The 17,793-nt window shown below is 40.5% G+C and overlaps 1 protein-coding gene across 3 annotated transcripts in view; it reads right to left on the bottom strand.

Annotated features, from left to right (window-relative positions):
* Positions 1–17,793, bottom strand: part of LOC117510404 (DNA repair protein XRCC4-like) — a 179,095-nt gene that overhangs the window by 91,985 nt on the left and 69,317 nt on the right. For all 3 annotated transcript variants that reach the window (XM_034170103.1, XM_034170104.1, XM_034170105.1), the window contains exons 4-5: positions 15,415–15,581; positions 9,949–10,107 (exon numbers count right to left, since the gene is read on the bottom strand). In XM_034170103.1, the coding sequence (XP_034025994.1) occupies positions 9,949–10,107; positions 15,415–15,581 (326 nt within the window). The remainder of the gene's footprint in view (positions 1–9,948; positions 10,108–15,414; positions 15,582–17,793) is intronic.

The raw sequence follows: 17,793 nt of genomic DNA on the forward strand, positions 1-17,793 counted from the left end.
TTATAAATGAAATAAATTATCAAAATGTTCAACACAATCTAAGCTTTCTGGATGTGAGACATATACAGTTGTATGCAAAAGTTTGGGCACCCCTGATAATTTTCATGATTTTCCTTTATAAATCATAGGTTGTCTGGATCAGAAATTTCAGTTAGAATTAAAAGTTAAAAGAATTATTGCACACTTTCTGTAAATCCTGTAAACTTAATTTCACTTCTCAAATATCACTGTTTGTCTGCTATATGATATATTTAAAGGGGATAGAGAATCAAAATCATCTTTTTCATGTTTTTGGTGTTAGTTCAGAGTCTCCCCACTGTGGGGAATACACACGAAGTGCCAGCAAGTTTCAGAACCTCTGTTTCAAGTAATTCTCCTTTTTTGAATTGCCATCAGAAAACAGGCCAATCCGTTTTTGAGAGAAAAGTTACATCACTTTTTCACCAATAGCCCCCCCACACACACACCCACACCCACCCCCTTGCATACACGCCCCTTCGAAATTAATTATTCATAAGGTTGTGCCCACCCATTCCTACCACTGGAAGAGGAGCAATGGCGAGCTACAGAGGTGCCTTCCCAGGCTGTCATAGCGGACTACGATCTTTACAAATTCTTCCCACGGAAAGCAATGTACGCGATCAATGGCTTTTATTCATTTTTAACCACATCCCCAGTACATACAACCGCCGACTATTTCTTTGCTCTGCGCATTTCACGGAGGACTGTTTCACAAACCTTGCACAATTTCGAGCTGGCTTCAGTTGCAATTTATAATACTCAATAGAGGGTCAGTTCCGATTTTGCGACAAAATCAACCCCAGCAATCAGTACAGCCTGTAAGTATCACATTTTCTTTTGTTTTAAATTTGTTTTTAAATTTATTTCGGATCTTTTTTTTTTTATTATCATTATTATTTTGTGACTGGACTTTATGTCACAGTCCGCCTCTGGCTGACTTCATGTTGGTGTGCGAGGAACAAGATTTATCACTCAACAGCAATGTTGAAACGTGATCTGTTAAATAAGTTAGTGAAGATTACTGTTGTCTCGTTTTCGCTACAACGCGCTCAACTTTTGTTCAGAATCAGCTTCTTATCACTGGTAACGACGCGGATTTCCTCTCACTCAAACCCGCACCTTCACAGTGTTTTAAACCGTCGTCCCCAGACTTCAATAGCGACACAAGTGCTGCAAAACGAGACGAGTCATTGGATAAATGCTGGGCTTTGTCCCGCCCATCGGAGGCTCTGCATGTCTGGGGGTCTATGGGGCAGTGGGCTGGCCTCGGCTGGCCCGGACGCCCAGCTTTTGCATGATGATTGGATAATCTGTCTGAGGCTGAATCCATTTTTGATTGACAGCAAAATGAGCGAATCAGCGATCATTTTCATTCTGTTCTGAGTTGAACCGGAGCCTTTCTTAATCCTCTTAGTGGCATTTTCAGTGAGAGCAAGGGCAGCCAATCAAACAACGGCAACCGATCAGCGCCAACACCTACGTGCATTTCATAATGAGGTTGCCAAATAAGCTCCAAAACGACACCATTAAAAGCAAACGAGGCATTCTAAACCCAGCATAGTAACATAACTGTTTCAGAGAGCCTTTTAGGAAGGTTCTGAGCCATTACAGACCAAACCAGTTTTTTTTGGGCTACATATCACATCACAGAACAAGGATTAATGCCCCATTCAACCTCTCTCTATCACCTTAACTGAAATTGATGATCCAAACAACCAATGATTTATAAAGGAAAATCATGGAAATCATCAGGTGTGCCCAAACTTTTACATACAACTGTATTTGCCTAGAACACCATGTCTAGATATAATTTGGCTGTAAACCTAAAAATATGAAGTGTGTTTGGGAAAAATTCTTCAAATCTTTAGTGAAAATACACATTTATCCATGTGGACAAACTGTTTTGACAGTAGAAGTTTTATTTTTTGTGGACCTGCTTGTGGCCAGAAGAAACCCATTCAATCATTTGTTGACGTTCACTTTTACATCATAAATTATGAATGGAAAGGGATTTATGACCACTTTGAAATGGTATGACTAAAGTGTCTGTCACACTTTGACAGATTGAGAAAAAATATGAGTAACGTATAAGAAGTTTTGATATCATCTATGTCCATTTTTGTTCTCTACAAGTCCTTTTCTCATTCGTTCAATGCGTTTCTTGTCAGATGATCAAATCAAATCAATTTTATTTATATAGCGCCAAATCACAACAAACAGTTGCCCCAAGGCGCTTTATATTGCAAGGCAAAGCCATACAATAATTACGGAAAAACCCCAACAGTCAAAACCCCCTGTGAGCAAACACTTGGCAACAGTGGGAAGGAAAAACTCCCTTTTAACAGGAAGAAACCTCCAGCAGAACCAGGCTCAGGGAGGGGCAGTCTTCTGCTGGGACTGGTTGGGGCTGAGGGAGAGAATCAGGAAAAAGACATGCTGTGGAGGGGAGCAGAGATCAATCACTAATGATTAAATGCACAGTGGTGCATACAGAGCAAAAAGAGAAAGAAACACACAGTGCATCATGGGCACCCCCCAGCAGTCTAAGTCTATAGCAGCATAACTAAGGGATGGTTCAGGGTCACCTGATCCAGCCCTAACTATAAGCTTTAGCAAAAAGGAAAGTTTTAAGCCTAATCTTAAAAGTAGAGAGGGTGTCTGTCTCCCTGATCCGAATTGGGAGCTGGTTCCAGAGGAGAGGAGCCTGAAAGCTGAAGGCTCTGCCTCCCATTGTACTCTTACAAACCCTAGGAACTACAAGTAAGCCTGCAGTCTGAGAGCGAAGCGCTCTATTGGGGTGATATGGTACTATGAGGTCCCTAAGATAAGAAGGGGCCAAGTACAATAACTTCAGTTTTATCTGAGTTTAAAAGCAGGAAATTAGAGGTCATCCATGTCTTTATGTCTGTAAGACAATCCTGCAGTTTAGCTAATTGGTGTGTGTCCACTGGCTTCATGGATAGATAAAGCTGGGTATCATCTGCGTAACAATTAAAATTTAAGCAATGCTGTCTATTAATACTGCCTAAGGGAAGCATGTATAAAGTGAATAAAATTGGTCCTAGCACAGAACCTTGTGAAACTCCATAATTAACCTTAGTCTGTGAAGAAGATTCCCCATTTACATGAACAAATTGTAATCTATTACATAAATATGATTCAAACCACAGCAGCGCAGTGCCTTTAATACCTATAGCATGCTCTAATCTCTGTAATAAAATTTTATGGTCAACAGTATCAAAAGCAGCACTGAGGTCTAACAGAACAAGTACAGAGATGAGTCCACTGTCTGAGGCCATAAGAAGATCATTTGTAACCTTCACTAATGCTGTTTCTGTACTATGATGAATTCTAAACCCTGACTGAAACTCTTCAAATAGACCATTCCTCTGCAGATGATCAGTTAGCTGTTTTACAACTACCCTTTCAAGAATTTTTGAGAGAAAAGGAAGGTTGGAGATTGGCCTATAATTAGCTAAGATAGCTGGGTCAAGTGATGGCTTTTTAAGTAATGGTTTAATTACTGCCACCTTAAAAGCCTGTGGTACATAGCCAACTAATAAAGATAGATTGATCATATTTAAGACCGAAGCATTAATTAATGGTAGGGCTTCCTTGAGCAGCCTGGTAGGAATGGGGTCTAATAGACATGTTGATGGTTTGGAGGAAGTAACTAATGAAAATAACTCAGAACAATCAGAGAGAAAGAGTCTAACCAAATACCGGCATCACTGAAAGCAGCCAAAGAGAACGATATGTCTTTGGGATGGTTATGAGTAATTTTTCTCTAATACTTAAAATTTTATTAGCAAAGAAAGTCATGAAGTCATTACTAGTTAAAGTTAAAGGAATACTCAATAGAGCTCTGACTCTTTGTCAGCCTGACTACAGTGCTGAAAAGAAACCTGGGGTTGTTCTTATTTTCTTCAATTAGTGATGAGTAGTAAGATATCCTAGCTTTACGGAGGGCTTTTTTATAGAGCAACAGACTCTTTTTCCAGGCTAAGTGAAGATCTTCTAAATTAGTGAGACGCCATTTCCTCTCCAACTTACGGGTTATCTGCTTTAAGCTGCGAGTTTGTGAGTTATACCACGGAGTCAGGCACTTCTGATTTAAGGCTCTCTTTTTCAGAGGAGCTACAGCATCCAAAGTTGTCCTCAAAGAGGATATAAAACTATTGACGAGATAATCTATCTCACTCACAGAGTTTAGGTAGCTACTCTGCCCTGTGTTGGTATATGGCATTGGAGAACATAAAGAAGGAATCATATCCTTAAACCTAGTTACAGCGCTTTCTGAAAGACTTCTACTGTAATGAAACTTATTCCCCACTGCTGGGTAGTCCATCAGAGTAAATGTAAATGTTATTAAGAAATGATCAGACAGAAGGGGGTTTTCAGGGAATACTGTTAAGTCTTCAATTTCCATACCATAAGTCAGAACAAGATCTAAGGTATGATTAAAGTGGTGGGTGGACTCATTTACATTTTGAGCAAAGCCAATCGAGTCTAACAATAGATTAAATGCAGTGTTGAGGCTGTCATTCTCAGCATCTGTGTGGATGTTAAAATCGCCCACTATAATTATCTTATCTGAGCTAAGCACTAAGTCAGACAAAAGGTCCGAAAATTCACAGAGAAACTCACAGTAACAACCAGGTGTACGATAGATAACAACAAATAAAACTGGTTTTTGGGACTTCCAATTTAGATGGACAAGACTAAGAGTCAAGCTTTCAAATGAATTAAAGCTCTGTCTGGGTTTTTGATTAATTAATAAGCTGGAGTGGAAGATTGCTGCTAATCCTCCGCCTCGGCCCGTGCTACGAGCGTTCTGACAGTTAGTGTGACTCGGGGGTGTTGACTCATTTAAACTAACATATTCATCCTGCTGTAACCAGGTTTCTGTAAGGCAGAATAAATCAATATGTTGATCAATTATTATATCATTTACTAACAGGGACTTAGAAGAGAGAGATCTAATGTTTAATAGACCACATTTAACTGTTTTAGTCTGTGGTAGAGTTGAAGGTGCTATATTATTTTTTCTTTTTGAATTTTTATGCTTAAATAGATTTTTGCTGGTTATTGGTGGTCTGGGAGCAGGCACCGTCTCTACGGGGATAGGGTAATGAGGGGATGGCAGGGGGAGAGAAGCTGCAGAGAGGTGTGTAAGACTACAACTCTGCTTCCTGGTCCCAATCCTGGATAGTCACGGTTTGGAGGATTTAAGAAAACTGGCCAGATTTCTAGAAATGAGAGCTGCTCCATCCAAAGTGGGATGGATGCCGTTTCTCCTAACAAGACCAGGTTTTCCCCAGAAGCTTTGCCAATTATCTATAAAGCCCACCTCATTTTTTGGACACCACTCAGACAGCCAGCAATTCAAGGAGAACATGCGGCTAAACATGTCACTCCCGGTCCAATTGGGGAGGGGCCCAGAGAAAATTACAGAGTCCGACATTGTTTTTGCAAAGTTACACACCGATTCAATGTTAATTTTAGTGACCTCTGATTGGCGTAACCGGGTGTCACTACTGCCGACGTGAATTACAATCTTACCAAATTTACGCTTAGCCTTAGCCAGCAGTTTCAAATTTCCTTCAATGTCGCCTGCTCTGGCCCCCGGAAGACAATTGACTATGGTTGCTGGTGTCGCTAACTTCACATTTCTCAAAACAGAGTCACCAATAACCAGAGTTTGTTCCTCAGCGGGTGTGTCGCCGAGTGGAGAAAAACGGTTAGAAATGTGAACGGGTTGGCGGTGTACACGGGGCTTCTGTTTAGAACTACGCTTCCTCCTCACAGTCACCCAGTCGGCCTGCTTTCCCGGCTGCTCGGGATCTGCCGGAGGGGAACTAACGGCGGCTAAGCTACCTTGGTCCGCACCGACTACAGGGGCCTGGCTAGCTGTAGGATTTTCCAAGGTGTGGAGCCGAGTCTCCAATTCACCCAGCCTGGCCTCCAAAGCTACAAATAAGCTACACTTATTACAAGTACCATTACTGCTAAAGGAGGCCGAGGAATAACTAAACATTTCACACCCAGAGCAGAAAAGTGCGGGAGAGAAAGGAGAAGCCGCCATGCTAAACCGGCTAAGAGCTAGTAGCTGCGCTAAGCTAGTGGATTCCTAAAAACACAAAGTGAATAATGTGTAAATAATTTAGAGGTGATTCAGCAGAGGGAGTGCTTTAGTTAAGGCACGTGAAGACTACACTGTGAAACAAATCGTTATCTAGTTAACTAGATCAATCTAACTGCGCAGATTAAACAGCTAACAGATACAGCAAAACACCGCTGTGCTGCGGAACAGGAAGTGATACAATACCGCAGTGAGAGCCAACCACCAGTAGAGGCAGTCACCGGGCAGGAGGAGATGATGTCTGGTGAGTCCATTGGAAAGTTTTGTGCATGCTCAAAATTTTGAGTGAACATCAGTTCAAAAGCTTGCCCGGTGGTTGCATGTTTGTTTATGGGTTTGTTCGGTAATTGTTTGTTACTTTTTATGATGCTCATGGCTTCTGACTGGCCAAATCTCTGGCGCAGGGCGTGAATTCAGCACAAGGGAAGACAGGATATTTATAGGGTTTGTCCAGTACATGCCTGGGCATTTTACAGTCTGTGGGCTGTATCCGGCCCTTTGGCTGACTCGAACCATTGCGTGATGCATGCCACACAGCCTGGCATGACACCATCGCGTAATAGCAGAGGCTGGCACAGACTGATCTCCCCATGCCACACAGCCTGGCATGGCTGTGTGACTGTTTGACTTTTTCTCCTTCGTTCTGCTGCTGTCATGTGACCGGGCCTTTATGACTGAACTAAAATGCATTGCTTTTATTTTGAAGCCTGTTTTTTTTGTGTGTGTGTGTGTTCTTGGAAATGATTAATCCAATCAATGTCTACCACTCCTCAAAAATGTCCGCTCATGCCAAAAAGGGAGAGGTGGATGCTGAATGCCGAATTTTGATGAAGTTTAACAAATCCAGGTACAGGTCCTCTCTCACTGATGATCATCTGTCGGCTGTGCTTTGCATCTCCACCTCAGACATTCAGCCTGACTTTGACACACTGGTTAAAAATCAGAGATTAGATTTCTCTCACTGAACAAGAAAAAAGAACTGAAAAACACTAAAATGTGGAAAGTGGTGGAAAATACAAATGTAGTCATGCAAAGACATGATAAGAACTAGTGTACTGGGACACTTTTCTCTTTTTCTGCACAGTTCAGTAACAATGATATTGCGACTTGTCTTTAGTGTCTGGTTTACAATGACAATTGATGTGATGTCTATAGAAAGCCAAGAACCTCCTTGTTCCAACAGTAAGTTTCAGTTGCAATAGTATATTGAACTTAAAATGCATGGGGTCAATGTGACTGAAAATGATCACAAATATAATGAGGCAGAAATGTTTTACATTTTATTCACTCTTGTCTTGGAAAATTTTATTGAATAAATTATATTTTAGTAAGGTAACTTCTTTTTTTCATTGTCTAATCAGAACATCTAGTTTTTCAAAATAATTCTATTTACTGCTTTTCATATAGGAATAAAATTATGATTGTGCAGACTTGAGTTTAGCCTTTTGGCCCAGCCCTCCACAATATTTTCTGTTTCTGATTTGGCCCTTTGCAAAAAATAACTGCCCACCCCTGGTCCAGTATATACTTTGTGACGTCACCCATAGGTTTTCTGAAGTAATGGTTTGAAGCTCTTATGGGGTAGTTTCAAACATCACAATCTGGCAGCATCTGACTCCACCTAATTCCCAGCCACACCATGAATGAGTAAAGAGATGGAGTGTGTCCAACACAAACATGACCTGGGCGGGACAAATGAAGCCCAAATATGCTCCTCCATGTTGGAGTTAGGTATATTTGATCTTTTACTACAGAATGTGGTGAATGTGGTGATCCTCAAGTTTTAACTGACCAAATAAGAGTATAGCTGGACAATTATCTGCTTGATAAGTTAACAGAGAAAAGCTTGAGAATTGAAATTAAGTGTCACTGTATGTGTCCTTTGGGGCAGATTTAAATCAATCATTCAGAAATGGAAATACAACCCCTGGCAAAAATTATGGAATCACCGGCCTCGGAGGATGTTCATTCAGTTGTTTAATTTTGTAGAAAAAAAGCAGATCACAGACATGACACAAAACTAAAGTCATTTCAAATGGCAACTTTCTGGCTTTAACACTATAAGAAATCAGGAAAAAAATTGTGGCAGTCAGTAACAGTTACTTTTTTAGACCAAGCAGAGGGGAAAAAATATGGAATCACTCAATTCTGAGGAAAAAATTATGGAATCATGAAAAACAAAAGAACGCTCCAACACATCACTAGTATTTTGTTGCACCACCTCTGGCTTTTATAACAGCTTGCAGTCTCTGAGGCATGGACTTAATGAGTGACAAACAGTACTCTTCATCAATCTGGCTCCATCTTTCTCTGACTGCTGTTGCCAGATCAGCTTTGCAGGTTGGAGCCTTGTCATGGACCATTTTCTTCAACTTCCAACAAAGATTTTCAATTGGATTAAGATCCGGACTATTTGCAGGCCATGACATTGACCCTATGTGTCTTTTTGCAAGGAATGTTTTCACAGTTTTTGCTCTATGGCAAGAAGCATTATCATCTTGAAAAATGATTTCATCATCCCCAAACATCCTTTCAATTGATGGGATAAGAAAAGTGTCCAAAACATCAACGTAAACTTGTGCATTTATTGATGATGTAATGACAGCCATCTCCCCAGTGCCTTTACCTGACATGCAGCCCCATATCATCAATGACTGTGGAAATTTACATTCTCTTCAGGCAGTCATCTTTATAAATCTTATTGGAACGGCAGCAAACAAAAGGTCCAGCATCATCACCTTGCCCAATGCAGATTCGAGGTTCATCACTGAATATGACTTTCATCCAGTCATCCACAGTCCACGATTGCTTTTCCTTAGCCCACTGTAACCTTGTTTTTTTCTGTTTAGGTGTTAATGATGGCTTTCGTTTAGCTTTTCTTTATGTAAATCCCATTTCCTTTAGGCGGTTTCTTACAGTTCGGTCACAGACGTTGACTCCAGTTTCCTCCCATTCGTTCCTCATTTGTTTTGTTGTGCATTTTTGATTTTTGAGACATATTGTTTTAAGTTTTCTGTCTTGACGCTTTGATGTTTTCCTTGGTCTACCAGTATGTTTGCCTTTAACAACCTTCCCATGTTGTTTGTATTTGGTCCAGAGTTTAGACACAGCTGACTGTGAACAACCAACATCTTTTGCAACATTGCGTGATGATTTACCCTCTTTTAAGAGTTTGATAATCCTCTCCTTTGTTTCAATTGACATCTCTCGTGTTGGAGCCATGATTCATGTCAGTCCACTTGGTGCAACAGCTCTCCAAGGTGTGATCACTCCTTTTTAGATGCAGACTAACGAGCAGATCTGATTTGATGCAGGTGTTACTTTTGGGGACGAAAATTTACAGGGTGATTCCATAATTTATTCCTCAGAATTGAGTGAGTCCATATTTTTTCCCTCTGCTTGGTCTAAAAAAGTAACCATTACTGACTGCCACAATTTTTTTTTTTCTGATTTCTTATAGTGTTTCTTAAAGCCAGAAAGTTGCCATTTGAAATGACTTTAGTTTTGTGTCATGTCTGTGATCTGCTTTTTTGTACAAAATTAAACAACTGAATGAACATCCTCCGAGGCCGGTGATTCCATAATTATTGCCAGGGGTTGTAGTATGGCGCAGTATGTCAAATGTGCCAAGAGAAAGCAGTCTTCAAATACTGAGTGTCTATGCATAAACGAGAGTACTGAGGGAATCAAATAAATCCAGCACAGTTCTGATGGTGACAAATTTCAGTGGTTGTACTTCACCAGTCACACGTTTACCGTAAAGTGGAAAAAACACACAAACAGACCTATTTCGCTCTTCACTCTGATGGTCATTGGTGTGCTGGAGCTGACGAACAGTGTCTTGCAAGCCTCTGATTTTGGCTTTCTTCTCATTCAGCACCAGAACAAAATGTGAGTACAGCTCCCTCTCCATTGCTTCTTTGTCCTTGACTTGCTTCTCCAGGCTTACATTAAAAAAGGAAGGGGAAAAAAATTAAAAAGATGAACACAAATGGATGTTTTATCAAAGTGATGCACACTTTGCAAACAGGAGGAAGTACTTGTTTGTTTAACAGTAACATATGAAACTAGAGCACCGTGCTCATACACCACAAACCTCTGACAACACTAGTTTACAATTACACAATTTTTTGGCTTGGAAAAAATTTTCAAGGTCAAAGTCCTGTTTGGAGTGGCTTTTCATAAGCTAAAACATGATACAAAATCTAGATCAAAAGGGCTTTTCAATGTTAAGAATGAAAATTTACACTAAATCCGCAATACAGATCAAACTTAGTCTATTCAATTGAGAGTACCAGTTTGCACTTCACTGTCACAAATGAGTGTGATTGAGGCACTTTTGATTGAGCTACAATGCAAAATGTACACCAAATGGCCTTTTCAATATTAAATTCAAATGTCCACAAAATCCACAATCCGGCTCAAATCCAGACCTTTGTCAGGTGACAGTACTGCACCTCACTGTCAAATATTACAGTGATTGTGGTACATTTGAATAAGATACGAGGTCTGTTAGAAAAGTATCCAACCTTTTTATTTTTTGCAAAAACTATATGGATTTGAATCATGTGCTCTTGCATCAGCCAAGCTTGAACCTTCGTGCGCATGTGTGAGTTTTTTCACGCCTGTCGGTTGCATCGTTTGACTGTGAGCACGCTTTGAGTGAGCAGTGGTCCACCCCCCTCTTCGGATTTTTATTGTGAGGAAAATGTCTGAACGATTTGGAACTTTGCTGCATCAAATTTTTCCAGAAACTGTGAGAGACAGCCAGGTGGAAACCATTCGAAAGATTCAGACGGCTTTCAGGGACAATTCTATGGGGATCACACAGATTAAGGAGTGTTACAACCGGTTTAAAGATGGCGCACAATGGCGAAGGGCGCGCCGCGCTCCGACCAGCGATCGACAGGCTGAAATGACCAGATCATTTCCAAACTGAACGCTGTGTTGATCCGGGACATCATCTGACTACTACAGAAATGGCAGAAGAGGTGGACATACCACTTTTTCGGAACATTCCACTGTTAACAGGAGTTTTTGTCATGAAAACACGTGCGGAGGAATTCGCGTGGGCGGGACAGAGCCGCTAATGGCGTGGGACAAAAAGCAAAGCTGTGATGAAGCCTCACAGGACATGTTGTGGCATGTCCAGCTCGTCCACAATTTCTCGGATAGTCACACGACTGAAAAGCCACCGAAAGCCGTCTGAATCTTCTGAATGGTGCAAGAACTGGGCATGTTACAATATGTCCTGTGAGACCAACACGGAGGTGCTTTTGTCCCGCGACATTAGCGGCTCCGTGGCGAATTCCTCCGCTCCTCTTTCCATGACAAAAACTCATGTAACAGTGGAATGTGCCGAAAAAGTGGTATGTCCACCTCTTCTGCCATTTCTGTAGTAGTCAGACGACGTCCCGGATCAACACAGTGTTCAGTTTGGAAATGATCTGGTCGTTTCAGCCTGTCGATCGCCCCTCGGAGCGCCCTCCGTCATTGTGCGCCGTCTTTAAACCGATTGTAACACTCCTTAATCTGTGTGATCCCCATAGAATCATCCCTGAAAGCTGTCTGAATTTTCTGAATGGTTTCCACCTGGCTGTCTCTCAAAGTTTCTGGAAAAATTTGATGCAGCAAAGCTCCAAATCGTTCAGACATTTTCCTCACAATAAAAATCCGACGAGGGGGGTGGACCACTGCTCACTCAAAGCCTGCCCACAGGCAAATGACGCAACCGACAGGCGTGAAAAAAACTCACGCATGCGCACGAAGGTTCAAGCTTGGCTGATGCAAGCGCACATGATTCAAATCCATATAGTTTTTGCAAAAAATAAAAAGGTCGGATAGTTTTCTAACAGACCTCATATAATGTAAAATATACATTAAACAGGGTTTTCAATGTTAAATTTAAATGGCCACAAAATCTGTAATCTGGATCAGATACAGATAAAACGTCATCGATAAAGGATACCACCCTACATAATGCTCTCAAATATGAAAGAAATTTAATCTTTATTAATCGAGTTATGCATTTTTTAAAATTCGATCAATGTTAAAGACAGGGCTTTCTCCAATTTTCCAAGATTTTTCCTGACTTTGCCCTTTGACCTATGACCTTCAAAATTGAATCATATCTTACCTATCAGGATATGAGTCTTAAGTAAAAAATTCATAACAATACATGAAAAAGTGTGGGCTCCAAGCTTTCAGAAACATGGACGATAACATAAGAATAGCTATGCTGGTGCCTGCCATATCTGGAAATACGTCACTTAGTAGCTCCAGCACAGACCATCAGTATCAAACATACAGTACATCCGGAAAGTATTCACTGCACTTCACTTTTTCCACATTTTGTTATGTTACAGCCTTATTCCAGAATGGAGTAAATAAAATTTTTCCCTTAAAAATTGTACTCAACACCCCATAATGACAATATGAAAGAAGTTTGACGCTTTTGCAAATTTATTAAAGACTGAAAAAAGAAGAAATCACATGTACATAAGTATTCACACCCTTTTCTCAATACTTTGATGCACCTTTGGCAGCAATTACAGTCTCAGGTTTTCTTGAATATGATGCCACAAGCTTGGTGCACCTATCTTTGGGCCGTTTGCCCATTCCACTTTGCAGCACCTCTCAAGCTCCATCAGGTTAGATGGGGAGCACTGATGCACAGCCATTTTCAGATCTCTCCAGAGATGTTCAATCGGATTCAAGTCTGGTCTCTGGCTGGGCCACTCAGGAGTTCTCCTAAAGGCCCTGTCACACCTTGACCATTTAGCCAGCATATGCTAACTGTATTAAAAATGCTGGCATGAGTCCAATAAGTTCAGGGTACGTTTTTTAGAAGTTAAGAGCACGATGAAGCACGCTGAAATACGCTGAAGCTCGCTGATGTACGTCTTAATAAGCTGAGCTCCTCAAAAAATTTTCAGCATGCTGAAAATTTTCAACGAGTCCCAGCGTGTGACTCATATGTTGTAGGTAAGAGTTCAATCTTTGTCTCAGACAAAAAGAATTTTGTTTCTCATGGTCTGAGAGTCCTTCGGGTGCATTTTGGCAAAATCCATATGAGCTGCCATGTGCCTTTTTACTAAGGAGTGGCTTCCGTCTCACCACTCTACCATACAGGCCTGACTGGTGGATTGCTGCAGAGATGGTTGCCCATCTGGAGCTCTGACACAATGACCATCAGGTTCTTGGTAACCTCACTGACTAAGGCCCTTCTCACCCGATTGCTCAGTTGAGACGGGCAGCCTTAGGAAAAGTTCTGGTGGATCTGAACCTCTTCCATTTACATATGATGGAGGACACTGCACTCATTGGGACCTTCAAAGCAGCAGAAATGTTTCTGTACTCTTCCACAGATTTGTGTCTTGATATAATCCTGTCTCGGAAGTCTACAGACAATTCCTATGACTTCATGGTTGGTTTGTGCTCTGACATGCACTGTCAACTATGGGACCAAATATGTAGACAGGTGTGTGCCTTTCCAAATCATGTCCAATCAACTGAATTTACCCCAGTTGGACTTCAATTAAGTTGTAAAAACATCTAAAGGATGATCACTGGAAACAGGATGCACCTGAGCTCAATTCTGAGCTTCATAGCAAAGGCTGTGAATACTTATGTACAGCTAATTACTTAGTTATTTTAAATAAATTTACGTATGGGGTATTGTTTGTACAATTTTGAAGAAAAAATGAGTTTCATCCATTTTGCACTATGCTGTAACCAGTGATGCCGGTAACGCGTTACTTAGTAACACGTTACTCTAATCTGACCACTTTTTTTAGTAACGAGTAATCTAACGTGTTAATCTTTCCAAATCAGTAATCAGATTAAAGTTACTTCTCCACGTCACTGTGCGTTACTATTATTTTTCATTGTGGGTCGATAGCAGCATTAAACTTGGTCCGTGGGCAGGAGGTCGGGGTTCGACTGAACTGCCCACTTTAAGCGAGCTGTGAGCTTTTCATCCGCATTTTTTTTTGCAGCTGCTCGACTCGTCCTCACCTCTTAAAGCGCGGTGATCAGCACACCTGCACTGAGCTTTACAAAGACATTTTTATACTTTTTTCCCTCCTTTATTTAGAATTCTGAGCTGAGCTGCTCCGTATCGTCTCGTTAAAAACAGCTGATCCTCCGCGACGCGTCAACAACTAACACTATTTTCCACTCAAATGCACCTAAACTCTCTTTCTGAGGACCACATGATGTGAAAACGCAATAAAACTTTCTTACCTGTAAATCTGGTCCTGTTTTCTGCATAAATAAATGTTATCCATTCTTTGTGCTCAAATGCCAAAGCAGGGGCGAATCCAGATGGAATGGGGGCGTGGGGCAAGGATGTGCCCCCCTCCCCCACAACACCCCTAGATTAAAGGTCCAGTTTTGAAGCCGTTTTGTACTACAACTACTAATACTGCTTAAAATAATAATAATTTCGACAAGTAAAATGTTTAGAGAATTTAAATGTTAGAATTTAATAGTTACATTTATAAACAATGTAGGTTTGAAATTGCAAGTTTTACTGTTACAGTGCTGTCAACAGTTAAATATGAGGTCAAGAAAGAGGTCTTTATTTTACTTTTTATAAAACAAGTATTTGTTTTCATTGAAGTCAAGAAAGGGTGACTATAAAGTGAGTTTTGGCAAAACAGGTATCATTGTCATGTTGACATGGGTTGTTGTCGGCAGCTGGGGAAAGTAACTAAAAAAGTAACTAGTAATCTAACTTAGTTACTTATACAATTGAGTAATCAGTAAAGTAACTAAGTTACTTTTTCAAGGAGTAATCAGTAATCAGTAATTGGATTACTTTTTCAAAGTAACTGTGGCAACACTGGCTGTAACCTAATAAAATGTGGTAACAGTGAAGCGCTGTGAATACTTTCTGGAAGCATTCACTCAAGTGTCATTGAGGAGTTCAATCTCCACAGATACATAAAATGAAAGACACAAAGTATTTGAAGTATGTTCCCAGAAATCCAATCCGACTTTGCAACACTGGGTGGAAACCCTCAATGCTTTCAAAAGGGTGACAATGAGCTCATATTGGATGATTGCTGTGAAAATAAACAGCCAGCAGCAGGAATTAGAAAAGGTCCTTTCAAAACAATCAACAAATAAATACCAGTCTTGGATATGTTAAGGAAATAATTAGAGCTTGTCACGGTTCTGTGTTTTTCAAGTTGACCACTTTTTCTCTACCACATAATTGACGAGCACGAAAACACACTGATACTTACTCTCTGAGTATCCGCTCATGCTCTTGTTTCAGCCTGTTGTTCTCTTGCAATAGCTGGATGTTTTTTGATTCCAGTACCATGTTGCGCTTTAATGACTGGCTAATCATGTCTCGAGTCAGCTCCAAGGAGTCTGGAGCAAGCTGGAGTTCCACAGTGCCCAAATGTACCTGAAAGAAGAATGCAAGGCGGTGTGGTTAGGTTATGATGTGACCCCAAATACAGAAAACCAGCAGGATATGTTCAAACAGTGTTCTTTAATCAAAGTAAATTTTACTTCAAGGTCATATATACAGAGCTCACTATTCAAAGCATAAAGTCCAAAAATCCAACTGCAGGGTGAAAGATCACAAAGAAAATACAGATCGAAAGCAGGACATTTGACGTAAACACAGAAAACATTAGGGCAAAAACAATTAATGAACCAGCAACCAGGAACCTGAAAACCACAGTTTAAATAGACTGTGGGTGCACTGATGGCTAAATGAGTTCAGGTGTGAGCACAAGCAGGAAAAAAGCAAACCAAACAAGAACAGATATGACGGTGTCAAAGTAAAACAGGAAGTACGGTAAACACAAAACTGATAATGCATCACTAAATATCAAAACCCAGTGGGGACAAACAGCAGGGACATGAATTGCAACATAAGGATTAGGAAGAAAAGAGGAGTGAAACAAGATGAGGTAGCTTGAATAAGATTTAACTGCTTGAGCATCAGAATCGATTTCCTCCAGTGGAAGGGGGAAAAAAAAATAGGATGACCTCTGTCTTTGTTTGAGGTACTGAGCATGATTAGGAGACCTTTAGAATTTAGGACTGACTGAGGACTACATTTCCCAGCTTGTCCAAGGCCACCTGTAGAGCCAGGTTGGAAAACGGATGCACAGTTGGATGACTTTGCGGGGGAAAATGTGATGCACTCAACAAAGCTTGCTGAAAGTGGAATGTGTAAGCATTTGCACCTCACAGTCATCCAAAGAAGCACTGAAATACAGAGGTGCAATGAACCGTTACATCATCCTCTCTTTGAAGTGAGAGACGTAAAATGACAAGGTGTTTTTTTTCTGTCTGGGAGGAATACAGGGAGAATTCATTGGTCACCGTCAAAGTATGTGAGAGAGAACACAGTCTCTCTTGTGTTACTTCTTGTCTGTGGCTCTTTAGAGTCACACGCAGGCTTCAGATGTAATAAATCATCCCTCATTTTGTTTATACAATCAAGTATTTGGACAGTGACACAATTTTCGTAATTTTGCCTCTGTACACCATCACAAAAAGGAAGTCCCGTCGACTGCTCCCTTGTTTGCACTCAGGGTCACCACAGCAAATCTGAGGTTGATCTGCATGTTGAATTGGCACAAGCTTTACGCCAGATGCCCTTCCTGACACAGCTCCACATTACATGGAGTTCAATGGAGATTAATGTGGAAGGGGTGCGGTTTGAACCGGGAACCTTCCGCACTAAAACCAAGTGCAATAACCACTTGACCACCACTGCTGCTTCTGTACAATGGATTTTAAATCAAACAATCCCAGTGAGTTTGTCGTGTAGACTTACAGCTTTAATGAGTTTAACTAAAATATTGCATTACCATTTAGAAATGACAGCCATTTTTGATACGTCTTCATTTACAGGCACCATAAAAATTTAGACTAACTAATAAAAGGACAAATTTTATTATGAATCATCACTTTTACATCCAGTTTTTTTTTTTTAAGACAAATAAAATATCAAAGCCCTGGTGCTTATAAAACAACTAAACCATCATTTTTACAGCCAGTTTTATTAAAGACAAGCCAAGGGATGGATACATGAACATTTCCAAGTCACTAAATATGTCTGACTTACTTTACATCAGACATTAAGAAATACAAGCAGTAAAGTACTGTATGGTAAATCTGTTTGGAGTGAACATGCAAGAAGGAAGCCACCAAGATAACTTTGAATGAGTTACAGGCTTCTGTAGCTGTGACTGAACAAACTGCATTATGCAACTTTTGACTGCTGCTCTAAGTCACAACTTTATTGTGGAATGGAGCAGAGAAAGACTTGCATACAAGAAAACAGATCAAATTTAAGATGGAGTCTTCCATGTACCTTCTGGCAATCTCTTGCTGACATCTCACATTATTTTAAGAAAATCCTTCTCTGTTGAAGCTATTTATGGACCTGATTATATTATTGGTGTAAGCGATACAGCAGGATTGGGCCAATAAGAAGAACAAAAAATAAGCCATTATTCAGCCAGTGGTACTATCATTACTACACCCCAAGGCACAAACACAAAACTGACCCAAATGAGTGTGAGTCCATGAAAGATGTCAGAATGAATGTACTTTTAACAGCTGCACAACTTTTATTTGCTTGTCGTCTTGAAGAC

This window comes from Thalassophryne amazonica, chromosome 5 (genome assembly GCF_902500255.1).
Source record: "Thalassophryne amazonica chromosome 5, fThaAma1.1, whole genome shotgun sequence".
Lineage (NCBI taxonomy): Eukaryota > Metazoa > Chordata > Actinopteri > Batrachoidiformes > Batrachoididae > Thalassophryne > Thalassophryne amazonica.